The following is a 27361-nucleotide window of genomic DNA, read 5'->3' as shown; positions in this document are numbered from 1 at the left end:
TTTATTTCTACACTATTTCTTATTATTAAAATATCTACCTACCATAAAAATTGATTCAATAATGCCCAAATAATTACACGATCAGGGTCAATGCTCATTAGTTGAAAGAGAAGAGTAAGTATCTTCCCAGATACTTGAATACTTCATAATTCTTAGAAGCAGGTGAATTGAGATTGGGCCAATCCAGATGTAAGAAAATTCAATGGCTTAGGAAAATATCTCAGAACTGTTAACAAAGGTGTTATAAATGTAAAAATTTTGCTGAAGTTTATTCCAGGTACAGACTTATCTAATGCCATTCTGCAATTACCTTGATCAGAAACAGAGTTCATGATTTTGGGTTCTCTTTGACCCCAAGATCTTCACTTCAGTCTGAAAGTTTAAAGGGTCTGGAAATGTGGGCAGGATGAGTGACAGGACAACTCATGGAGTCCATGGGTAAAAGATCTGTCTGGGCATGGTGTATTCACCAATCCAACAAAACTCTCCAAGAATAGACTAGAAAACCATCCCAGGAATGACATTATTTCACTTCAGAGATCCCTTTACACTTTTAAGTGTAGCTCCTGGTACTTAAAAAAAAAAAAACCCGTACACTTTTAAGTAAAGCTCCTGGCACTTTTAGTGCTTAGTTTGGCCAAAAGACCAACTAGGGAGGAAAGGAGAGAGGCAGAGACTGACAGGGTCTGGAAGGGACATAAGATTCCCTATACCTGAAGCACATGATTGATAAGTGCCATAAAGAGAGATCTAGCTGGGCGCCTGGGTGGCTCAGTTGGTTAAGCGACCGACTTTGGCTCAGGTCATGATCTTGCAGTTTGTGAGTTCGAGCCCCGCATCAGGCTCTGTGCTGACAGCTCAGAGCCTGGAGCCTGCTTCAGATTCTATGTCTCCCCCTCTCTCTACCCCTCCCCTGCTCACGCTCTGTGTCTCTGTCTCTCAATAATAAATAAACATTTAAAAAAAAAGAGAGAGAGAGATCTAAATGAAACATTAAAGGAATTCAGGGAGGTCAGAGGGAGATTCAACACAAGATCATGAAAAAGGTAGCTTTTCTTTTGACATAATTTTGAGAGGCAGAGAAATAAAATCACTTCACACATAGTCATTTGGGCTATACTGGATTAAATAAAGAGAGCTAACTACCTCTCTCTCTGAGAATAATAAAAGTACAATTTCCTAGTGCTAGAATAATTCAAATTGCAACCTAAATTAATCAGACTGATTATATTCCAAAGTTCCCACACCCATCCAGCAAAGGATTTGGAAGGCAGTATTTTAAACCATGGGAGGTAACAAAAACTCAGAAGATAGAGACTAATGGGAGTTCTTAGGAATGACATGGTGCTTCCAAAAATGTAAAGCTTCTCCATCATTCTAAACACTCATGACAAAGAAAAATGAGACAAAAAGGACAAAAGTAGAAAAAATATGGTCACAACAAATTCATACAAGGTATTTGAGTTATATGAGCTATAACTATTGCTCAAAACAAAAACCTAAACCATCAACATAAATGAGTATCAAAATATTCATTAAAGTATTTCATGTCATATAAAAGACAATACATCCTATTTTCAGAAATCTTACTCCCAATAATTTTTAAAAATTTTTATCCCCAACCCAATAATACAAGTGTCCTTTAAAAGCACTTGTATTAATTATATACATAAATTATATAAATAGGGGCACCTGGGTGGCTCAGTCAGTTAAGCGTCCAACTTCGGCTCAGGCCATGGTGTTGTGGTTCATGAGTTCAAGCCCCGTGTCAGACTCTGTGCTGATAGGTCAGAGCCTGGAGCCTGCTTCAGATTCTGTGTCTCCCTCTCTCTCTGCCCCTCCCCCGCTCACACTTTGCCTCTCAAAACTAAACATTTAAAATAAAATTTTTTTTAAATAAATTATATAAATAAACACACCAAAGAAGAATGGAAAGTCACAGTCAAATAAAACTATATTATCTACAGGGAGTAGGTTTATGCATAAGTTCTATTTTCCTTTAGCTTATCTGTGACTTAAAATTCTTCTACAACAATCAAAAATTATTTTCGTGAAAAACAAAGGGGAAGAGAGGATTATTTCCATGCCATGTTAACTTTGAAATTTTCAGAGTTCAAGTTCTGAATGTCCCATTTTCCTCACCAAAAATATTTAAATCATAAAATGTCTTGCCTCTGGCTCCTTGACACCAGTGGTGGACCCACTCATGAATGGAGCAGGCGTGAGGCCAGAGCAGTCGGTGTTCACACAAAAGGTTCTAACATTTACCTTGGTGTTTGTGAACGGGGTATCACTGGCTTGTCCACAGGAAAAAGAAGGAAGCCTTAAACGAACTGGTTTTCCCCGAGCCTTCTTGGCTAGCAGCAGAAGATAGGTAGCCGTGAGGTGATCATACTGCCACTGGAAAAAAGAAAATCAAAGTTGTTTACAAGACTAAAGTTGTTTTTTGAAATAATGTTTTATTTTACATTAACTTTTTTCCATTCAGAAAAAATAACCGTCCCTTGTACCGTGTCTCCTTCACTCTCTCATACACACAGACACACACACACACACACACACACACACACACACACACACACTTTCCACTCCCCAGAGGGAACCACTTTTAAATACTTTAAGCTATTTTGTCTATGTTTCTATGTTGCTTATAATTTAAATTTAAATGGCTTTAAAATTTTTCTTCAGCTTCAGATATTATCTATGAATTTCCTAGTATGGAAAATAAGAACTTTCCTTCCTGCCCCATACATTCTTCCTCCCTGTATCCTCCCACTATAATTTTATGACAATTTTTAGTTAAATCAATATTTATACTACTATGATTATGTAAATAGTATTCACAACTAAGTAAGGGTAATGTTCAAAATATTTAATTGGTACCCTGACTCTAAGCAATTAGAACAGAGGCTGAGAGTGAGTAGGGTCCTGGGGGACCTGTGCCATGACAATTATTAACCTTTTAATCACTGGGTTCCAGGGGAGACTGGAGGGAGGTGCCCACGGGACCTAAGGGAGGTAATGGGCTACGGGGAGGGCACTCGTAGCAGTTCTTTACCAGTGAGTGTATAAGTATTCTAATATCTTAACAACCAATATGGAATTGCACCTAAACCATGCAGGGTACTCTCTTCGCATTTCCTTCTTTAATATCTTGGTTTTTCCTGACGTTAAATAAAAAAGAGGCAGTTGTTCGTCTTACTAATTCATCTGCACACTCTCCAGCACTCTTCACCTCCCCTCAACATGTCCACATACACCAGCTGATCTGGCCCCCACTCCGCTGCCATTTTGGAGACATTCCACCTGATGTGTGCATTCCATGCTCCAGTCTGGACTGGCTTCTTTCTCAACCTGCAACTTAACTGTCAGTCTAGGGATTCCCTTCACCTCTATTCTACAATGTGTCCCCAGTTTCCTAGATCCTAAGGACTCCTCTTTCTTGGTCACTTGTTTGGGTGCAATATATTCTCCAGTAACTTCCTGAAGGTAGATGGATGGGAGGTAAATTTTTTGCGATCTTGCATGCCTGGTGACTGACTGCATTTCATCCTCACACTTGATTCTGGTTTGGCTGAATATACAATTTTAGGATGATAATAATTTTCAGTTTTGAAAACACTATTCCATGGTCTTCTCACTTCTTATATAACTACCGAAAAATCCAAAGTCTTTCCGATTCCAAGCCTTTGTTTACGATCTTTTGGGGATTGTTTTTGGCTCCAGATATTTTTTGGATATTCCCTTTTCCCCCAGTTTTCTGAAATTCCACTTTGTGGAGATCTATTTTCATCCACATTTCCAAACCCTGGCTAAGCCCCTTCATTCTTAAAAACTCAGTTCTACTACCTTAGAAACCTTCAGTTCTGGAATATTTCTTCTTGTATTATTTCTTTGATGCTTTCTTCCCTTCTTCCTTCTGTTTTGTCTTCCTGCAACTTCTATTATTTGTATGTTGGACCTTTCTTACCCATTCTCTTCTATTTATGCATCTCTTTGTCTTTAAGTTCTACTTTTGAAAGATTTTCCTTTAATTTCATTTTCAATCATTTCTACTAAGCTTTTCATTTCTGTCGTCATATCTTAAACTTTCAAGAGCTATCTCTTGAAATGTTCCTTTTTAGTCATCTTATTCTTATTTTGAAAAAGAAATAGCTTCTCTTATCTCTGAGAATATTAATTATCATTTCTTAGCCATTTTCTTCCACTCCCTGCATTATCTTCTATTTCTGAATATCTTTACTTTTCTTTCTCTTCCCCCACCCCTGGTCCCCACCACTTGTTTTGATCTCTGACTTTCATGTTAGAGGCTTTCCTCAAATGTCTAGTAATCTTTGGCTGCCTGTCTCTATTTAAAGGGGAGGAATTATAAAGCACAGCTAATTAAAGGGTCTGTGTGTAGTTTGAGGCTGCTCATCAGCTTGGGGGCTTCCCTCTATAATGAACAGACAGGAATCTAAACTCCCAACCATTAGGTATAGTAGGTCCTCCCCCTTGGCTTTTCCCTAGAAATGAGTCTTCCAATATTTTCCCCACCCCCACTGCAAACAGGATAAATTCTTGGTTCCAGCATTCTCAGAGTTGAAGAGGGAAAGGGGTTAGAGGTAGTGGTTCACTGTTAAATATGAGGACTGCATGTGCCCATGCGTCCATTTCAAAATGGACAAGTTGCGTGTGGTACAATAGTGCCTCTTGGTCAATATCTCCTATCTTCCGCTGGGGTGAGGAAGACGTGGCTATCATGCAGCTCAAGGTAAAGAAAGGGATTTAGGGGTCCAATTGTTTCTCATACAGACTTTCAACCAATCTTCCTGTTCTACCCTACTTACTTCCCTAACTTCAGAGGTTCTGAGTACCTCTGATTCCTAAGCTTTCTGGAGCCTAAGGTCCTAATCAATTTGTTTATTTTCTTTTCCCAATGCAGGCACTTAGCTTTCAGCTTTCTCTAAAATGCTATGTCAGCTGCCACTTACCTATTTTATAACTCCCAAAATTTTACTCACATTACTTTTTGTCTCCTCTTTTATTCCAATCACCTTGCGAAATGTTTTACCTTTTTACCCCTTTATTATTATTTTAGTGAGGTTTTAGCAAGTGTTGGATGTAAACATATCTGTTCAATCCATTATGTATAACTGAAAGTTTCTAAATAATGCACTCATAAGACTAGGAGACTCTACCCTATAAGAGCGTTAAATTTTAATAACACTGAATAATATTTTTTTAATGTTTATTTTTGAGACAGAGAGAGACAGAGCATGAGCAGGGTAGAGGTAGAGAGAGAGAGAGGGAGACACACAATCTAAAACAGGCTCCAGGTTCTGAGCTGTGAGCACAGAGCCCAGTGCGGGGCTCGAACCCACGAATTGTGAGATCATGACCCGAGCCGAAGTCGGACGCTTAACTGACTGAGCCACCCAGGTGCCCCAACATTGAATAATATTTAATGCATGTATCTCCTCAAAAGGCACATGATCCAAAGAGGTCTACTACCAAAAAGGTCTAAATAAAAACCCTGTTTTTATTAAATTTTATCAGTTAATATTTTAGATGGCCACAGTCATCATGTATGCTTTGAAATCTATAACGGACCTACCAATCGAGTAGAAGAGGTATAAAATACTGTGATAAATTATCACAGAATGTTGCCTTTAATCCAGACAGGATCAGGGGAAGGTCAGAAAAGGTTTCATGGAGAAGGTACTTGGGAACTGGGTAAAAACTATGTAGTTATAACCACTCTCCACTTTCCAAAAACTACATTCAAGATTTTTTTTTCCCCACCTGCCACATCTATGGTCTCATGTATGATAGCCCTACCTCTTTGAAAGAGATGCCATAAACTGATTACAGAATGGCTCAGAAACAAGTTGCCATTTGCGTACCAACAACGGTCTGGCACAATCCAGGCACTGTAAACAATACCTGGACAGTTTTCGATGGAGTTTTCTAAAGCTGCCTCAGAGTTTTACAACCATCAACCATACTCTAACCCCTCTTTACCCCTAAGCAAAAAAAAAGCATCCTTTTTATAACTTTTTTTGGCCATAGCCACTGCATACAACTCGTCACAATCAGATGCACAGGGGAGTTCTGTGTTCAATAACAGATGAGTCGGCACATTAGTTACATTTTCAGGTGATGTCAATCCACAAGTCTAACACAACCAATGTCTCCATTATCTTTTAGGCAGCTCCAACAGGTTTACCTATTATGAAGAAGGTTGCAATTCTAAAAACAACAACAACTAAAAACATTTTTAAAAAAAGAAAAAACATTTAAAAATCCCCAGCTGTTGCTCACACAGGCTAAATGTTAAAGAACTGCCCAGGCACCTGGGCTGAGGGCAAGCAAGTTACTGGTACAGAGTGTTTTGAGAAACTGAGGAGTGGCTCACTATCATTCCCTTGACGTTGGTCCTTGAGGCCTTTAAACTTCTGCCACCAGAATACAGGGAGATTTGCACTACAGGGATGGGGGAAGGGATCTGTCTTGGTCTGAATTGGTTCTCATATGCACTTGTGACCCTCAATGAAGTTCCCATACCAGATGACTGGCTGCCCCGACAAATCACAGCCACTCACAGCTGGAAGAAGAGGGGAGCAGTAAGGAAAGCAATCAGGAGGAAGGAAGCTCTGGCACCACTACTGGAAGCTCTCGGGCAGGCTACAGCGGGATAGCCCGAAATCATGACACAGTGAAACTCTAACTGCTGCATATAAAAAGCAGATTAAGAGTGCTCATGTATATAAAAGCGGGACTTCTAGAAGGCCAATGTTTGACAATAATAGTGTTTCTCTCTCTGCACAAAGATCAGCAGCACCATCCCAGGATGGATCACACTAACCTGATCTCTGTCTGTCCTGTCTAACCAGACCCCAAAGTAAAGGCAAAGCTCCTGAGGTGCCAAAAACAAGTATAACAGACACACCTGATCTCAAACCTGCTGTTCCTGAGGCTCCTTAAACTGGAAAGTTCTTAGGACCAATGTGAATTCCCTGAGACTACCTAAACCAAGATTTCTCCAACCAACACTACTGATGTTTGACCTGGATAATTCTTTCTTGTGAGGGTCTGTTCTGTGCATTGTGGGATATTTAGCAGCATCCTGGCCTCTAACCACTAGATTCCAATATCATGTACACACACCCCAGTTGTGACAACCAAAAATGTCCCGAGGGGCAAAATCACTCCCAGTTGAAAACCACTGACTGAGACCAATGCTTCTCAACTTTTAATGTACATATGTATCACTTAGGGATTTTATTAAGATACAGATTCTGATTCAATAAGTCTGAAGTAGGCTCTGAGAGTTTGCATTTCTAATAAGCACCAAGTGACGCTAATGCTGCTGGTCAAAGCATACTTTGAATAGCAAGAATTTAGAGTAGTACTTCTCAACTCCTGGCTGCATACTGCAATCACTGGGAAAGCTTTTAAAAATTCTGATGTTTAGGCCACACACCAAACCAATTAAACCATAATCTCCGGGGATGGGTCCTAGGCATCAGGATTAGTTTAGATTCCCAGAGGATCCACACAAGGTTGAGAATCTCACATTTAGAATGAATAGCCTATATTCTACTCATCCCTAGGACTGGAAAGTAAGTATAAGCAGACATTTAAGAATGAGAGAAGAGTCCAAAGGAAGAAAACTATTCCTTTTTTTCACAGCATTCTTGATGTTGTTCGTGCCTAGCTTTCAAAATCACTGAGAGCTTTAGAGATGTAACACCAGAAAACAATATCGTGCTTCATTATCTACTTTTCCTATATCAGAAGGAAAGAAAATAATTCCTATTCCCATTTCACTTTTAAGTTTGAAAATTATGTAAAGATCACATAAAGGATACTATTTTAAAGATAATTTTTCAATAGTTCTTGAAATTCTAAGTATATTACTTTCAGGATTCAGATTTTAAAAGTCTGTGATATGGGGCACCTGGATGGCTCAGTCAGTTAAGCATCTGACTCTTGATTTTGGCTCAGGTCACGATCTCACAGTTTGGGGGTTCGAGCCCCGCATCGGGCTCTGTGCTGACAGCTCAGAGCCTACAGCCTGCTTCGGATTCTGTGTGTGTGTCTCTCTCTCTATCCCCGTCCCCTGCTCGGCTCTCTCTCTTCTCTCTCTCAAAAAGAAATAAACGTTTAAAAATAAATAAATAAAAGTCTGTGATCACACACCAAATCTTTTCTCAATAAAATGACAGGATGTCTGGGCCGAGCTCTGAAATATCCTAGTTAGAAAAGGTAAATGGGAGAGGGGACTGGGATATAGATAAAACTGGCAAAATGTCATTAGCTGTTGAACCTGGATGATGAGTAGTACGTGGAAGATCATTGATAAACTGTTCTACTTTTGCAGGCATTTAAAATCTTCTAAAATGAAAAATTTAAAAGAAATCTTAGGTACCTGAAAGTCTCTATGAAAGATCATCCTAAAGAAAAAGTCATACTTTTATTTTTAAGTTGCTTAAATGGAAACTTCAAGTTCTCATTATAAAAGACTAAGGAAGGGCCTTGCAGCAATTCCCAATCCTTGTCATTCCTTCAAAGGCATTTTCCATGCAAAACACATTATCATTCTGTTTTGTATACACATTCTGGAACCTTTGCTTATTATGTCATCCGAAAGAAATTTTTTATATCTCCTCCTCATTGAAAAGAATTGTGGCTTAGCAAAGCTTTGTTTAGAAAAAAAATTTTTGCTTAAGTCTTTACCTTGCAAATTAGGAAAGAGAAAAAACAAAACAAAACACAAATCAGAGACAATGAAAGACAGTACTGAACCAGGAGCAAAGTTGGGCTCAATCCCTGCCTATCAGGTGCAATTATACTCGGAGTCAACTATGAGTGCCTCCATCTCTAGGAAAAAAAACACATGTATGATCTAGAGATTAAGCTTCTGAAATAACTTGATAATGATTTCATGGTATTTGCTTCACAAGCTTAGGGGTGATGTGGTGCTATTGAGTTGCTTTCGGGTAAGAAGAAAGCTGTTTTGTGTTTACCTATTCCTACAGCAGAATCATAGTTCCAAGTATAGAATTTCAAGTAGTAAAATCAGAACTCTGTCAATTCTCTGTGGACTAGTTTTTTCTATTTCTTTATTTTTTTTCCCACTGTAATTCTCTTTAATCAATGTCATATTTTTTTATTTTAAACTTTATTTGAGAGAGAGTGCACATGCATGGGGGGGTAGAGGGAGGGAGGAAGGGGGAGAGAGGGAAGGACGGAGAGAGGGAAAGAGGGAAGGAAAGAGGGAGGGAGGGAAGGAGGGAATCCCAAGCAGGCTGCATGCTCAACACAGAGCCTGATGTAGGGCTCGATCCTATGAACCATGAGATCATGATCTGAGCCAAAATCAAGAGTCAAACCCAAATCAATGTCATTTTTAAAGAGGATCTCCAGCAGACATGAGAAAAGAATTGAGTGGAATAGTTACATCCATGATAAAATCATAGATCTGAAAAATGCTATACTATTTTCCATGTACTTTATCAGGATATTTCTTTTATCAATAAAGAACAATTAAAAAAAAGATATTATTCTCAAATTCATGTCATATTTCTTACCAATGAAATTAAATCCTCCATTGTTTGCCTGTTATTTCTGTGATGTACAGCTAGTTCTGTTACACAATCTTCATCAAGGTGAATAAGCTACAAAAAAATACAAATTTTATTAACAAAAAATTATAAATATATTTGTTTTTAAACTTTTTAAACTAGCAAAACTGCCTTGTAAAATCAATGCCAATATGTAAAAAAATAGGAGTTCGTCAAATTCTTCAGTAACAATAAACATTCTCCAGAATTTTTTAAGATATCAACAGATGACAATAAGCAGTTCAAGAAGACGAGTTCTTTCCCAGCCTTTCACATTCCATCACCATGTGATCGATTGCTAAAACTGTTATCTAGCCAAGGCCCTACATGCTCCTTCCCTACATGGTAAGGCCAGCATGGCATCTTCAGCAAAGAGCATCTAGGCACTAAAATCAGCGGCTACACAACAGACTGGTCAGAGTGGCTCAAACTTGCAGTACAGTGCACCTACAGCTGTGTTTGGGTTCCACAACAATCCAAGAAGCCCTTGTGATGGTGCCACAGGTGACACACAATCACCATTATGCTGAAGGTACTAGCAAAGCATGATTTTAAAAAAACAGCCTCTGTACAAGCTTTATTTTGCTTCAGGATAGAAATTATCCAAGTATGCTGACCCATGCACGAGGGGACAGAAGTAGGTTCTGAGAACCAAATGAGAATCACTGAGAACCAAAAGGCCAAATGGGCTTAGACTGGACCTGGAACAGGAGTTCAGGAGATCACAGTGGAAGAGATTCAAAGGAATGTAATTTTAAAGTCATCTTCTCCATGTACGAATTCTCTTCACAACAGTCCCAATAAGTGATCTCTCACTTTCTGCCCTAGCCCTCCTCTCCAGGGAACAGGGATGGCTAGCTTCTCGCACCTGTCCCCTAAGGTCTGTCTCCCTATGATCTGTATTTGCTGTGAGTCCATACACTCTTACAGCTAACAGGCGTTGGAATCAGAAAAACCTTGGTTTGAATTGTGAAATCATTAAATAACTGTGTGGCCTTCAGCAGGTTACTATACCTCTCGGAGCATCAGTTCCATCATCTATAAAATAGAAATGGAACTTTGTCTTGCAATACATACAACATACGTGGAATGCCTAGTACAATATCTAAACAGAGTAGACTCTCAAAAAGTGGTTAACTAATTTTACTAACAATCATAATTTTACTTCCTCTTTGGTGTAAGAGCTTTTCAGAAATTTGAATATTCCTATTATAACAACATTTCCTCTTCAAGTTTTCTCTTTTCCACTTCCTTTAACCACCATTCCAATGATTAACGTCCCTTACCATCTTGGCCCTTTCTTTAGATCACACACACTAGGTTGTCACTGACCCTCAGTGTGAAGTGCTGAGAACCAAACATAGTATGCCAAGAGAGGTTTGCCCAGCGCAAAGCAGAGCAATATCATGAACCTTCCCTTGTTCCGGACCCCACACTTGTAATAACGGACTCAAGAGAAAGTCATGCTGCCATCATGAAAATAGAAGAACACTAGAAACAACGTTGTATAAGCACAACCTCATGGGCTACAGAGAATGTGGAGACACAGAGGCTTACACTAATGGCTCTATAAAAGTCCAAAATGCTAAGGTAAGTTTTCACTGTATTGCTTTGACCTTAGCAGTTTCCCCTACTATAGATTCCCCCTTCAGGAAGGTCCCAACCTCAGAAGCCCAGACACTTTACCACCAGTTGGGCATCTTCTCTGACACCTTGATGCCACCACTGCTCAAATGAGAAGGAAAAGATTTCTGGGGTTCCCTCCATAATTGTAAGTTACTATCCTAAAAACAAATCTTCTCTGACACATCTTGATGCCACCACTGCTCAAATGAGAAGGAAAAGATTTCTGGGGTTCCCTCCATAATTGTAAGTTACTATCCTAAAAACAAACAAACAAACAATCTTTCTCTCTCTCCCATACCCTCCTACTTTGTGCCTTTACCACAGGTGTGTGTGGGAAAGGAGGGAAGGGTAGGAAGAAGGTGCTAGCTTCTTTACTGGACTCTTGAACTGGAACTAATGAAGAGTGTGGTAGACAAGACATCAAGTCTTAAAACTATGGCTTCTCTAGGGGCACCTGGGTGGCTCAGTCAGTTAACCATCTGACTTCAGCTCAGGTCACAATCTCATGGTTCGAGAGTTTGAGCCCCACATCGGGCTCTGTGGAGCCTGGAGCCTGCTTCAAATTCTGTGTCTCCTACTCTCCCTGCCCCTCCCCAGCTCACACTCTGTCTGTCTGTCTCTATCTCTCTCTCTCGAATATAAATAAACATTAAATATATAGATATGGCTTGTCTCCAGCTGGGTTTTCCAAAGAGGCTCAATACTTTTAGATGGTCCCAGGCTTACAATGGTTCAACTTATGACTTTCAACTTTACAATGGTGCAAAAGTGATACACATTCAGTAGAAACCATACTTCAAATTTTGAATTTTGATGTTTGCCCAGGCTAACAATATACGGTATGATCCTCTCTGTGGGCAGCAACAAGCTGTAGCTCCCAGTCAGCCACGCGACCACATGAGTAAAGAGCCAATACACTTACGACCATTGTGTACCCATATAATCATTCTGTTTTTCACTTTCAGTACAATAATCAACAAATTACGAGAGATATTAACACTTTATTATAGGCTTTGTGTTATATGATTTTGCCCAACTGTAGGCTAATGTAAGTGTTCTGAGCATGTTTAAGGTAGGTCAGGCTAAGCTATGCTGTTCAGCAGGTTAGGTGTATTAAATGCATCTTCAACTTAAGATATTTTCAACTTATGACAGGTTTATTGGGGTATAACCCTTTAAGTCAAGGAAGATCCGTACTCTAAATTCTCAGCCACACGGACTCAAGTTAAATTAAGTACAAAAATGAATACCAAAAGCTAGCCAATTATTTTGGATTATCCGTGCCTACTACATTTCCTGTTCAGTAGGGCAGAAAATGGAACTGAATATAACTTCTATTTGATACAACACTTGGGTACTAGAGTTATGTGTGAAAATGACAGAAGGAGATCATGCATAGAGTTATAGAATAGCACCTATACATTAAATATCCAAGTAAATCTGAATTATTTTTTATAATTCACTCTTGACAAAACATAATAATGAGGGAGAAAAAGCAAATACTTTGAAAAGCAACAATAAACCCTTATAGCTCTTCTGTATATAACTCATTTGATCCCTGAAGCAATACTATAAGGCAGGCGAGACAGATGAATGACACGACATGTAAAGACACTCTATAAAGGGGAAAATATAACCCAAATATACACAAGAGACTGATGTTAGAATACCCACATTAGAGGTGAGAAAATACTCAGAAAAATTCCTGTGATGTACCTAAGACTGGCATTTTTCATTCCTAGCCCAGAGTTTGTTCTGTCACACCACAGTGCCACCTCTCCATGACGCTGCTCCAATAGCTATTTCAACAGAAACCAGATGCATGGCCTGGTCCTCATCACAAAGGCCACAGCTATGCAGGATGCAGGCCCTAAATTTGAATTATTTGACCTACCAGATCCATTTCATTCTGGAGGCCTTATGTCTAGGTTCAAATCCTGGTTCTACACTTACTAATTGTTTGATCTTGGGGAAGTTACCTTATGATTCTGTGTCTCAGTTGCTTCATTTGCAAAATGGGGACAACAATACTATCTACTTCAGAGGGTTGGTATATGGATTAAATGAGTTAAAAGAGTTAAAAACACAAAGCCACAGAATATCACCTGACTCTTATAGGTAATACCCTAAGGGCTCTGTATTACATTGTGGTATAATACACAGAGAGTTCTTACTATAATAGCACACTATATGATTATAGTAAGTATTCAGTAAAAAACAATTACTATACTAAGATATAAGAAAATTTACAAATTCTTTGAACACTCAAAACTATATATTTTACTTTATACTGCACCCAAATTTAAAATAATTTTTGTGTTGGTGAAATCAGAGACCTTCTTCATTTAGGCATCTGTTCTACTGCAAGTATAGTGGATCTTCTATTAGGATTATGGCTGAGAAGACATGCAAAGCCCTCCCACACATGGAGAAACAATGACCCCCAATGGTTGAACACAGGCATTTGCACCACCCACTCCCTCCACCTCACAAGGGGCACATCCCAGTTTCCCCGCCCTGCTACTGCACCGTTCTCACACCTGCACGCTCTGCTTTTCTTAGGCTCTCAGTGTTGATAGTTGTTAGAATGAAGTTGCTGCTCAACAACCTAACCTTACACCCAAAGGAGGTAGAAAAAGATTAACAAATGAAGACTAAAGCCAGCAGAAGGAAGGACATAATACATTTTAGAGCAGAAATAAATGATCTAAAAACTAAAAAAAAAAATAGAACAGATCAATGAAACCAGGAGCTGGTGCTTTGAAAAATATTAATAAAAGTGATAAACCTCTAGCCAGACTGATCAAAAAAAGACTCAAATAAATAAAATCACAAATGAGAGAGGAGAAATAACACCATAAAAATACAAACAATTAAAAGAGAATATTATGAAAAACTACATGCCAACAAATTGGACAGCTTAGAAAAAAACGGATAAATTCCCAGAAACATATAAACTACCAAAACTGGAACAGGAAGAAATAGAAAACTTGAACAGACCAATAACCAGCAAAGAAAGTCAATCAGTAATCAAAAACTCCCAACAAACAAAAGAGCTGGACCAGATGGCTTCACAGGAGAATTCTACTAAACATTTAAAGAGTTAATACCTATACTACTCAAACTATTCCAAAACATAAAAAAGGAAAACTTCCAAATTCATTCTATGAGGCCAGCATTACCCTGATACCAAAACCAGATAAAGACTCCACTGAAAAAGAGAACTGCAGGCCAATATCCCTGATGAACATAGATGCAAAAATTCTCAATAAAATACTAGCAAACGGAATTCAACAATACATTAAAAAAATCATTTACCACGATCAAATGGGATTTATTAGTCGGTTACAAGGCTGGTTCAATATTCACAAATCAATCAACGTGACACAGCACATCAATAAGAGAAAGGATAAGAACCATACGACCAGTAGACACAGAAAAAAGCATTTGACAAAGTACAACATCCATTCATGATAAAAACCCTCAACAAAGTAGGTTTAGGGGGAATATATCTCAACATAATAAAAGGCCATATATGAAAAACCCACAGCTAATATCATCCTCAATGGGGAAAAATGAGAGCTTTTCCTCTAATGTCAGGAAAAAGACAAGGATGTTCACTCTCATCACTTTTATTCAACATGATACTAGAAGTTCTAGCCACAGCAATCAGACAACAAGAAATGAAAAGGCATCCAAATTGGCAAGGAAGAAGTCAAATTTTTACTATTTGCAAATGACATGATACTGTATATAGAAAACCCAAAAGACTCCACCAAAAAACTGCTAGAATTGATACACGAATTCACGAAAGTCACAAGATAAAAACGTACAGAAACCTGCTCCATTTCCATACACCAATAATGAAGCAGCAGGAAAAAAAATTAAGGACTCAATCCCATTTACAAGTGCACCAAAAACGCATAAGATACCTAAGAATAAACCTAACCAAAGAGGTAAAAGACTTGTACTCTGAAAACTATAAAATACTGATGAAAGACATTGAAGAAGATGACACAAGGAAATGGAAAGACATTCCATGCTCACTGACTGGACAAACAAACATTGTTAAAATGTCTATATTACCCAAAGCAATCTACACATTTAATGCAATCCCTATCAAACTACCAAAGTATTTTTCACAGAGCTAGAACCAATCCCAAAATATGTATGGAACCACAAAAGACCCCAACTAGCCAAAGCAACTTTGAAAAGGAAAGACAAAGCTGGAGACATCACAATTTCAGACTTCAAGTTATATTACAAACCTATAGTAATCAAAACAGTATTGTACTGGCACAAAAACAGATACATAGATCAATAGAACAGAAGAGAAAACCCAGAAATGAATCCACAATTATATCTTTAACAAAGCAGTAAAGAATATCCAATGGGAAAAAGAATGTCTCTTCAACAAATGCTATTGAGAAAACTGGACAGCGACATGCAAAAGGATAAAACTGGACCATTTTCTTACACCATACACAAAAATAAATTCAAAATGGATTAAAGACCTAAATATGAAACCTAAAACCATAAGAATCCTAAAAGAGAACACAGGCAGTAACTTCTTTGACATCAGCAGTAGCAACTTCTTTCTAGATATATCTCCTGAGGCAAGGGAAACAAAATCAAAAATAAACTATTGGAACTACATCAAAATAAAAAAGCTTCTGCACAGCAAAAGAAACAATCAATAGAACTAAAAGGCAACCTAGGGAATGGGAGAAGATATTTACAAATGACATATTCTGATAAAAGGTTAGTTTCCAAATTATATAAAGAACTTACCAAACTCAAAACCCCAAAAAATGAATGATCTAATTAAAAAATGGGCAGAAAATGAATAGAAATTTTTATAAGGAAGACACACAGAGAGCCAACAGACATGTGAAAAGATGCTCAACTCTCCACATCATCAGGGAAATGCAAATCAAAACTACAATGAGCTATCACCTCACACCTTTCAGAATGGCTAAAATCAGTAACACAAGAAACAACAGGTGTTGTCAAGGATGTGGAGAAAGGCGAACACTTGTACACTGTTGGTGGCAATGCAAACTGGTGCAGCCACTATGGAAAATGTGGAGGTTCCTCAAAAAGTTAAAAATAGAACTACCCTATGATCTGGCAATCACACTACTAGGTATTTACCCAAAGAATACAAAAATACTAATTCAAAGGGATACATGCATCCCAATGTTTATAGCAGCATATAGCCAAATTACAGAAAGATCCCAAGTGTCCATCAATTCATCAATTGAAGATATGGTATGTGCGTGTGTGTATATATATGTATACATATATACGTATATATATATACACACATATATATACATATATATATACACACACACATGCGTAAATATACACGCACACACATATACATATATACATATACATACATACATATATATATATATATATACAATGGAATATTACTCAGCCATAAAAAAAGAATGAAATCTTGCCATTTGCAACAACATAGTAAGTCAGTCACAGAAAGACAAATACCACATGATTTCATTCATATGTGGAATCTAAGAAACAAATGAGCAAAGGGAAAAAAAAGAGAGAGAGAGAGAAAGAGAGAAAGAGAGAAAGAGAGAGAGAGAGAGAGGCAAACCAAGAAACAGACTCTTAACTACAGAGAACAAACTAATGGATACCAGAAGGGAGGTGGGTGGGGGGATGGGTTAAATAAGTGATGGGGATTAAGAAGTACCCTTGTTTGATGAGCACTGGGTGCTATATGGAAGTGCTGAATCACTATGTTGTACACCTGAAACTAATATTACACTGTATGTTAACAAACTGGAATGTGAATAAAAACTTAAAAAAAAAAAAAAAAGAATTAAGTTGCCTCTCTAACTGCATTTGCTCAATAAATACTAAAGATGTCCTGGAGGACTGAAGGGAACATGGAGAAGAAAAATGTTAGGAGCTGACAATGTTAGGAGCTGAAAAATGTTAGGTTCTGATTCTCATAGGAGAATCAGAAGGGATTTCTAACAGTGGGCAAACTAGTAAGAAGAAGCTAAAAACAAGCTTCATTTATTTTTCCAAGACCAGGTAGCCACTGGGAAGAGTATCTGCATGTATTAAGGTGATTACTCCAGAAAGCAAATACCTCACAGCTGTACCAAGTCCATACTGTGACATGTCTGAGAAACATCCAAGCTATTCTGTTGACCCATGCACATACCCTACTACGCTGCCTAAGTTTTAGCTGATTATCAGAGAACATGCCAAATTATCTGAAAAGGCCATTAAAATACTTCTCCTTTAAAGTATTAAAATACTTTTCTAACCACATACCTATGTGAGGCTACATTTTCTTCACATGCTTCAATCAAAACAACAGAATGCAAAACAGACTGAATGCAAAAGCAGATACAAATCCAAGTGTCTTCTATTAAGTCAGACTTAATCTGCAAAGATGTAAAGCGATGCCACTCTTTCAAATTTATTTTTTAAGTCATTATTTTTCATTTCTTGATTTCCTTATCTATACATAGGGGATAAGAATTGTTTGGACTTAGAATGGCACACCTTTCATAGTGGCTCCAAGCTTTGCCAGGTGGCTCACTTTGGTGACTGGGATATAAGCAAACATGATGCAAGCAGAGACTTGGAAAATGCTTGAAAAGTATTAGAGCTTTCCCACTTTCTTGTCTCTTTTGGAATCCAGCCACCATTTCAAGAAGCCCCAACTAGCCTGCTGCACACAATGCAGCCCCACAAACAGCCAGCACAAACAGCTGATCTTCTGAGTAAGGCTTGGACCATACAGCCACAATTAAGTCACAGGTGACTACAGACACATGGGTGACCCCAAGTAAGACGGGCACAAGAACTGCCCGGTTAAGCCAACCCAAATTGCTGATCCACAAAATTAGAGGTTATAATTATTTTAAGTCACTAAATTTTGAGATTTTATTTTACATACTAATAGTTAATATCAAAGCACATATCCTTTCCCAATAGTCACATTTTTGCCAAGTTCAAGTTGCTATTGGTTAAAAAAGACTTAAATATTAATATAATAATTATTTAAATAACTCACATATATATTTCATATATATATTAGACTAGTTCTCAGGGTGTAGTCCACAGACCGCTTGAGGATCTCCAAGGTCAAAACTATTTTTTATAATAATACTGTTTTTCATTTTTCACAATGTTAACATTTGCAGTGATGGTGCAAAAGCAATGATGAGTAACACTGCTGTGCCTTAGTACAAATCAATGCAGTGGCACCAAACTATACTAAAATACTATATTCTTTGTCATGCACTTACAGTTCAAAAAAAATTTTTTTAAGTCAGTTTCAATTAAGAGGATCATTAATGCAGGACGCCTGAATGGCTCAGTCAGTTAAGCATCCGACTATTGGTTTTGGCTCGTCATGATCTCACGTTTCGTGGGATCAAGCCCCACGTTGGGCTCTGTGCTGACAGCTCAGAGCCTGCTTGGGATTCTGTCTCTCAGCCCTTCCTCAGCTTATGCACGTTCTCTCTCTCAAAATGAATAAACATTCAAAAAAAAAAAAAAGAATATCATTGATGAAGCAGTAAAAAGTACTAATTTTATTAAATCTTGGACACTGAGTACATGTATTTTTTACATTCTGTGTGACAAAATGGGAACTGTGCATAAAGCACTTATGTATACCAAAATATGATGGTTCTTAGAGGAAAAGTGCCTGTGTAACTGAGTTATGAGTTGAATTACCTGTTTTCTTCATAAAACACCATTTTTACTTGAAAGAACAATGGCAAACTATAATTATTTAGACTTGGGTATTTGGCATTTTCTCAAAAATGAACAAAATGAATTTGCCACTTCAAGGAAAACAAACTGACAGTATTTGCTGCCAATGATATAATTTGAGCTTTCAAGCAAAAATTAACATTTTGGAAAATTTGTATCTGCCACTATTAGTTTAACAGCTTTCCAAATCTTAAAGACTTTTCTGATGAGATCAATAGTGATTTTAAGGAATGTGATTCTGGGGTGCCTGGATGGCTCAGTCGGTTAAGCATCCAACTCTTGATCTCAGCTCAGGTCACAATCTAACGGTTTGTGGAATCGAGCCCTGCATCAGCCTCTGCACTGACAGCACAGAACCTGCTTGGGATTCTCTCTCCCCCCTCTCTCTGCTCCTCCCCCACTAGCACATGCGTGCTCTCTCTCTCTCTCTCAAATCAATAAACTTTAAAAAAAAGGAATATGATTTTTTTCTAGTGTATGATTGAAAGGTGTTAACATTTGGAAGATATGCATAACTCAGTGAACCAATAGTTTCTAAATGACCAATGCATAATATTACATGAGGAAGGAATCCAATGGACAGACCGATGGATTTGAATGGAACAGAGTACGACAGCTTCATTGATGTGCTTTCATATTCCACAATCAACTAACCTTTCAGAAACTACCAGTTGTCAAGTTTTAATGGACTATCACAGAATATCCCTAATTATCTGAAAAAGTTTTTAAAGTGTTTATCTCTTTTCCTAGTACATATCTGTGAGGCTTTTTCTTCATATGCTTCAATCAAAACAACATATCAAAACAGACTGAATACAGAAGCAGATGAGATCCAAATGTCTTCTATCAAGCTAGACTACATAGAAGCTTGCAAAGATGCTACTCTTTTCGCTACATTTATTTTTTAAGGTTATTTTTCAGAAGATATTAATTTGAGACAAAATATAATAGGTTTGCTACTGTTACTTTTAAATGAATCAATCAATAAATATTAAGAGTATAAGGAGTCCTCTGACTTAAAAGTTTGAGAACCATTATAACCTTATAACTACTCTGGGAAGTAGACAGAACTGGTTTAATCTGCTTTTTTATAGACAAATAAATAGATTTGGCAGAGTTAGGCAACTTGCTTTGGTTTCCAGAGCACTGTTCACAATCCTGACTACAGGCAAGAAACACACGGAAGGCTTTAAAAATATCCACTAATTGTTCTGGGATGGGGCACAGGCATTTTTTTTTCTAATATTTCTTTATTTTTTTTGAAAGAGACAGAGAGACAGCACAAGCTGGGGAGGGACAGAGGGATGGGAGACACAGAATTGGAAGCAGGCTCCAGGCTCCGAGCTGTGAGCACAGAGCCCAACACGGGGCTGGAACTCACAAATCATGAGATCATGACATGAGCTGAAGTCAGACACCCAACCAACTGAACCACCCAGATGCCCTGACATTTTTTTTTAAGGTCCCAATGATTCTCATGTGCAGCCTAAGTTAAGAGCCACTGTCCTAGAGATTAACAGACAAATATATAATTAGGTTACAAGCCTCACAAACACCAATCTGATGAACAAGTCTACAAACTACATTTTCTTTTATATTTAAACCACATCAGTGTAGTTCCTGAATCCACAGAAAGATCAAACAAGGTTTTTTGAAAAATTCTACCAGACTTCATTTTACTTACAGAATTCTTGCTTTGCCACTCAACAGGACAGTTGTAATCATGCATGATCCAGGGATGGCTCAATAGATTTTTCACAGAAATCCGTTTCTTTGGGTCCACCTAGTGGCCATTGAGAAGTAGCTAGAGGTTAACATTTCAAATAGGGAACACAGAACTCCTTTACTCCTGAGAACTCAAAATTCATCAGAACAGATGTAAACTTTATCATCACAAAAATGCTGTCAAAGACCTTAAAATGGCCTTGGAATAAATTCTTTAAAAAAGGCAATAGAGGCAAGAAAACTATAGCAACCAACACGGGCTTAGAAGATAAATGTTTAACAAACATGAACTTCATTGGTATGGACATTATTCATGAAGTTCAGTCAATCTATTGTATGATGTAATAGTCTTTGCTGGAAAACCTATTCACAGGAAATATTCACCAATTTAATATTCAAGCAGCCACAATGCAGGGCATTCATAGTGAATATGCAATCTCTACCTCTGATGAGCTTACAATCACATAGAACAAGTTGAAAAGCACACCTTTCTTTTCCATTTGTAATTTTCAAATGTGAGGAGAGGAGAATTAATCAACAAAGATTAAGTTTTTTGGAGTCCAGAAGAAAGATGAGGTGTTTTCAATCTCATTATGGAGATTTGGTGGTCTGGCCCTACTTAATCAAGGTGGGTGAGCCTGAAGTAAATTTTGAATAAAAACTGGAGATGGCTTAATAGATGGAAAAACTGGAAGATATTCTGAATACATAATAATGAAAAAAATATTGCACTAATAAGGTACTCCTATTTTCAAAGTGTTTCCTATTTATCTCATTTTACCCTCATAACACTACATAGCAGTAAGGCCAGTGTCAGAATCCCCATTTGACAGATGAGAACCAGGTTAGTGGCATGCCTACTGATTGCCAGGGTGGATACCTAGACCTCAGAAGCCATTCCCCTAAATCAGTGGTTCTCAAAGTGTGGTCCCAAGACCAGCAGCATCAGCAGCATCTGGAAGCTTGTTAGAAAGGCAAATTCCTAGTCCTACCCCAGATCTACTGAATCAGCCACTCTCTCAGGGTGGCACCTAGCAGTCTGTGTTTTAACGAGCCCCTGACAATTCTGATACGTGCTAAAGCTTGAGAATCATCGCATTAGTTCATAGGGTCCACTTGACTGTGTATCAGCTCATTCAAGCATTTATTCCCTATCTACTATACACTTAATGTGCATGAGCGGGAGTAAGAAAATGGAACACGGTGGTCGAGTTAGTCAGAGAAAACAGACAATGCTCAAGAAAAAGGAAGGAAAACCACATCAGCAAAGACATGGTAGAGGTCTAAAAGAAAATGCATTTGCAACATAATTAAGAAAACATCTAACTTAAAAAAAAATAATAAAAATACATTTTCAAAAAGGGGCACCTGGCTGGCTCAGTTGGAAGAGCATACAACTCTTGACCTCGGGGTCATGAGAGTTCGGGCCCCACACTGGGTATAGAGATTACTTAAATAAATAAAACTTTAGAATAAATAAAAAGAAAAGAAAGCATCTAGTAGAGGGCAGTAGATATACTGAATGGAATTTTTTTAAGCCAATAGGAAAACGGTGTTGTCTTCCAAATACAGCAGCACCACAGATATCTTAAAGTTGGATCAAACAACTGCAGTAGACTTCTATTATTTAAATATAAATAACAAAGTTTACCTGTAGCATCTGTTGAAGAAGCAGAACGCTACTAGAAGAGAGCCACTTAGGAACCTCATATTTCCCTCGCTACAAAAAAACAAAGAAACAGTTAAGAGATTTAGGTTCAATCAGCCTTGAAATAAATTTCTAAGTAACAAAATGCTGGAGGTGTACTTCCAAGCTTAAAGACTTAACCCAACTATAAGATCTGGTAAACATTATTAACAACATAGGAAATATATTTCTTACCCTAAAGAAGAAAATTCAGTAAATTAAATATCGTCCCCTCTAAATTATCCACATATCAGAGAAGGACTAGAGCAGAGAGAATGTATGGAATACATAAATGTGGAGGGCTTTGGAATCTGTAGTGTGATTAAATGGACAACAAGTATACATTGTAGTCAATTTTTGCATTGCTAGAGCAAATTTTAGTTCATAATCTCAGAACAATTATCAGTTGACAAAAAATGAAGTAGTAGAAAATAGTATTTGGTGGCATGTCATAGGCTGTGGTTAAAAACAGGTCACATTTCATCCACAGGACAGAATTCACAATCAATGAGGGAAACTGACGCAAGCCATTTTCTAAGCCAAGTACCTCCTTTGGGGATCAAAGAGACTCAGGAGACAAATGTTTACAATCTAGGATAATCAGAAATTATAGGCACCAAGTCATCAGCCAAAGAAAAGACAAGGGGCTTGCCAAACACTAATATGTAATAAAATACCTTTTTACACAACTTGCCACATACCCCTCTTTCCCAATTCAGAGGCAATGATACAATCATTTCTCTTAGCAAAGAACAAATTGTTTAATGATGCTAGAATAAAAGGTTAAGTATTTGAAAAAAATTAAGATTTGGAGGCGCCGCCATTTTTGCTGCCCAGACACGGAGTGAGAGGCTGAGAGAGTCGGAGACACTATCCACTTCCATCCGTTGCGCCGACCCTTCCGGAGCCGCTGCTGCTATGGATGATCGGGAGGATCTGGTGTACCAGGAGAAGCTGGCCGAGCAGGCTGAGCGATACGACGAAATGGTGGAATCGATGAAGAAAGTAGCAGGGATGGATGTGGAGTTGACAGTTGAAGAAAGAAACCTCTTATCTGTTGCATATAAAAATGTGATTGGAGCCAGAAGAGCTTCCTGGAGAATAATCAGCACATTGAACAGAAAGAAGAAAACAAGGGAGGAGAAGACAAACTAAAAATGATTCGGGAATATCGGCAAATGGCTGAGACGGAGCTAAAGTTAATCTGTTGTGACATTCTGGATGTACTGGACAAACACCTCATTCCAGCAGCTAACACTGGCGAGTCCAAGGTTTTCTATTATAAAATGAAAGGGGACTACCACAGGTATCTGGCTGAATTTGCCACAGGAAATGACAGGAAGGAGGCTGCGGAGAACAGCCTAGTGGCTTATAAAGCTGCTAGTGATATTGCAATGACAGAACTTCCACCAACGCATCCTATTCGCTTAGGTCTTGCTCTCAATTTCTCCGTATTCTCCTATGAAATTCTTTTTTTTTTTTTTAATTTGTTTTTTCAACGTTTATTTATTTTTGGGACAGAGAGAGACAGAGCATGAACGGGGGAGAGGCAGAGAGAGAGGGAGACACAGAATCGGAAACAGGCTCCAGGCTCTGAGCCATCAGCCCAGAGCCCGATGCGGGGCTCGAACTCCCGGACCGCGAGATCATGACCTGGCTGAAGTCGGACGCTTAACCGACTGCGCCACCCAGGTGCCCCTCTCCTATGAAATTCTTAATTCCCCTGATCGTGGCTGCAGGTTGGCAAAAGCAGCTTTTGATGATGCAATTGCAGAACTGGATACGCTGAGTGAAGAAAGCTATAAGGACTCTACACTTATCATGCAGTTGTTACGTGATAATCTGATACTATGGACTTCGGACATGCAGGGTGATGGTGAAGAGCAGAATAAAGAAGCGCTGCAGGATGTGGAAGATGAAAATCAGTGAGACATAAAAGCCAACAAGAGAAACCATCTCTGACCACCCCATTCCTTCCCATCCCACCCCCATTGGAAATTCCCCCATTGTCACTGAGAACCACCAAATCTGACTTTTACATTTGGTCTCAGAATTTAGGTCCCTGCCCTGTTGGGTTTTTGTTTTTTTTTGTTTTTTTTTGTTTTTTTTTTTTTTTTTTTTTTAACCGTTTTCAAAAGTTCTTAAAGGCAAGAGTGAATTTCTGTGGATTTTACTGGTCCCAGCTTTTAGGTTCTTTAAGACACTAACAAGACTGCATAGAGGCTTTTTCAGCATTACTGTATTGTCTCCTGCCAGGTGGGGCAAGATCACCATTAGAAATGGAAATGATATTTGAAAGCTATTAGACTTCTAGGTGACGCGAGCATCTAAGAGAGAGGTTAATCACACTATGAGGCATTGTGGTATTATTTTTCCTTTTCCTAACTGTTTAAATTGAGTTTTATACCAATGTTTAAAATTAATTGGGTGTTAGCTTGAGGTGGTTAAAAGTTGTTCGGAGAGTTGTAATGGTTTTGCTGTAAAAAATGTTTCAAACTCTGCTGAAATGTTGCTGAAAAGCATGGTGCTGGTAACAGTTCAACAATCCGTGGCTGCTCATTCCTGCCTACTTTTACTCTCCCTCTAAAGCAGGCTAGCATTGAAGGTGGTATGGAAAAGCCTGCATGCGTGTTCAATTCTTTGTTTCTTCTCCTTCCCTCTCCCCCCTGGGCCCCCCCCTTCCCTACATCGCTCGCTCAACCTCTTTTGTTCAGTATGTGTAACTTGAAGCTAATTTGTACTACTGGATATCTGACTGGAGCCACATACAGAATCTGTATTGTTCTTACTGAAACACAGCATGGAATTAACATTAAACTTAAATAAAACAAACCTAAATTAAAAATGCCAAAAAAAATTAAGATTTTAATTAAGCTTATACCAAAATTAACTCCATCCAGATTAAAGAGTGAATGCAAATACAAAACCATAGAGGATCAAGACTAGGTGATTATTTTTAGAATCTTTCTAAACATGACAGCAAAACCAAAACCTGTAAAGACTAACAGTTGACATTTCTGTACAACAAAACAGCACTAACAAAGTTAACTAACAACAAATTGAGGGAAAAAAACTTTTTCCACCTAAATGACTAAATATTAATAAACTTCATCACATAAAAAACTCTTACAAATCACTAAGATTTTACCAGCCAACCTGTTCTGCCCACATTTCCCCCATCTCCTCAAATGGCCAAAAACCAGAGTCATCTTTAACTCCTCTTTCTCTCACACTTCACATCATCTCCATCAGCAAAATCCATTGGTTCTATGTTGGAAAATCTATCCAGAATCACTTGTCACTTCCACCACACCACTAGTGTCTCCCATCTGGCATATTGCAAGAGGCTCCTGACTGATCTTCCAGATTCCACTACTGACCACCTCCTAGTCTAGTCTCCACTTACTACCACCAATGTTCTCTTAAAACATCTCTTAAAATATGCCACTTCACCACTCAAAACTCTTCAGTGCTCCCCCAGATCACTCAGAATAAAATCCAAATACCTTACTCTGGTTCCAAAGCCCTGCATGCATGCTCTACATCCCCACATCCATTCAACTCCTTGCTGCTGAGTCTGCCTCTCAGACTCGCCTCCTAACGCTCCCCTTCATTCACCAAACTATGGTCACATGTCAAACACAGTCCAACCTCGGGGCCTTTGCACTGGTTGTCTCCTCTGTCTTATAATGCTTTCCCCCAAAATCAGCAGAGCTTTTGCCTTTAGCTTCAGGTCTCCACTTATATACTAGTGGTGTCAGTGAGGACTCCCATGACCCATTTCATAACACAGCATCCCCCACAATCATTTGCTACCTCCCTTTCATGCCTACTTTACCTTCAGTCCTTATCCCCACTCATCATATTACATATTTGTTTATTTTCTGTCTCACTACAATAGAATGTAAGCTCCTTAATCACAGAGATCTTATCAGGGCTGCTCACAAAGAATACTACCTGGTCCTGGCACAGAAAAGTTACTCAATTAATATTTGTTTAATAAATGAAGGAAGAGGATGAAAAGCACACTCCAAAGGAAAATGAGCAAAAACTATTCACAGGTAATTCCTAAAACAAGAACTTTTAAATGGCCAATAAACATGAAAATATGTCCAAATAATCAAGTAATTAAAAAGTAATAATTTAAAAAAGAATATGGTACCATCTGTTATCTATCAAACTGACAAACTTAAGAAAAACATTTAGTATTACTAAGAGTTCAGGAACAAGAGGGCTTATATATATACAACTAGAGAATATAAGCTTTCCCGGAGAATAATTGTGAAATACATTTAAAAAACATTCAAAACTGCATATCCTTGATTCAGCAATTTCACTTCTAGCAATTTATCCTAAGCAAACAATTTGGTATATAAAATATATGAACAGTAACATTCATCACAGAATTGCTTATGATAATTTTGGGAACTAAGGGACATAGACTACTGGCAAATTCCAGAGGGTCACCAAAACTAATGACAGAAGACAAAATGTACTGAATAAGGATCCTGAGTTAGAGGGGCACCTGAGTGGCCCAGTCAGTTGAGAGACTGACTTCAGCTCTGGTCATGATCTCACAGTTTGTGTGTTCGAGCCCCACATCAGGCTCTGTGCTGACAGCTTGGAGCCTGGAGCCTGCTTCGGATGCTGTGTCTCCCTCTCTCTCTGCCCCACTCCTGCTCATGCTCTGTCTCTCTCTCTCAAAAAATGAATAAATGTCAAAAAAAAAATTTTTTTAAAGGATGATGAGTTATATAATATACAAGAGCACCTGGGTGCCTTAGTCATTAAGCATCTGATTTCGACTCAGGTCATGATCTCACAATTCATGAGCTCAAGTCCCACATCGGGTGAGTTTGATCCCCAGTTCGGGTAAATACAAGCCCGCTTCAGGTGAACCCCACTTCTCTCTCTCTCTCTCTCTCTCTCTCTGCCCCTCACT

General features: G+C 38.4%; 2 protein-coding genes across 2 annotated transcripts in view; one reads left to right on the top strand and one right to left on the bottom strand.

Moving 5' to 3' along the window:
* MELK (maternal embryonic leucine zipper kinase) overlaps positions 1 to 27361 on the bottom strand; it is a 91634-nt gene that overhangs the window by 23621 nt on the left and 40652 nt on the right. The window contains exons 9-12 of the mRNA XM_030293795.2: positions 22384 to 22452; positions 20692 to 20790; positions 9576 to 9662; positions 2269 to 2400 (exon numbers count right to left, since the gene is read on the bottom strand). Of these exons, the coding sequence (XP_030149655.1) occupies positions 2269 to 2400; positions 9576 to 9662; positions 20692 to 20790; positions 22384 to 22452 (387 nt within the window). The remainder of the gene's footprint in view (positions 1 to 2268; positions 2401 to 9575; positions 9663 to 20691; positions 20791 to 22383; positions 22453 to 27361) is intronic.
* Positions 23297 to 24446, top strand: LOC115499660 (14-3-3 protein epsilon-like). The gene is given in 3 exon segments (XM_030293796.1): positions 23297 to 23527; positions 23530 to 23878; positions 24123 to 24446. Coding segments are annotated over 3 exon segments (765 nt in total). The 5' UTR covers positions 23297 to 23337; the 3' UTR covers positions 24349 to 24446.

This window comes from Lynx canadensis, chromosome D4 (assembly GCF_007474595.2).
Source record: "Lynx canadensis isolate LIC74 chromosome D4, mLynCan4.pri.v2, whole genome shotgun sequence".
NCBI lineage: Eukaryota > Metazoa > Chordata > Mammalia > Carnivora > Felidae > Lynx > Lynx canadensis.
This window is presented reverse-complemented; position numbering and strand designations above follow the sequence as displayed.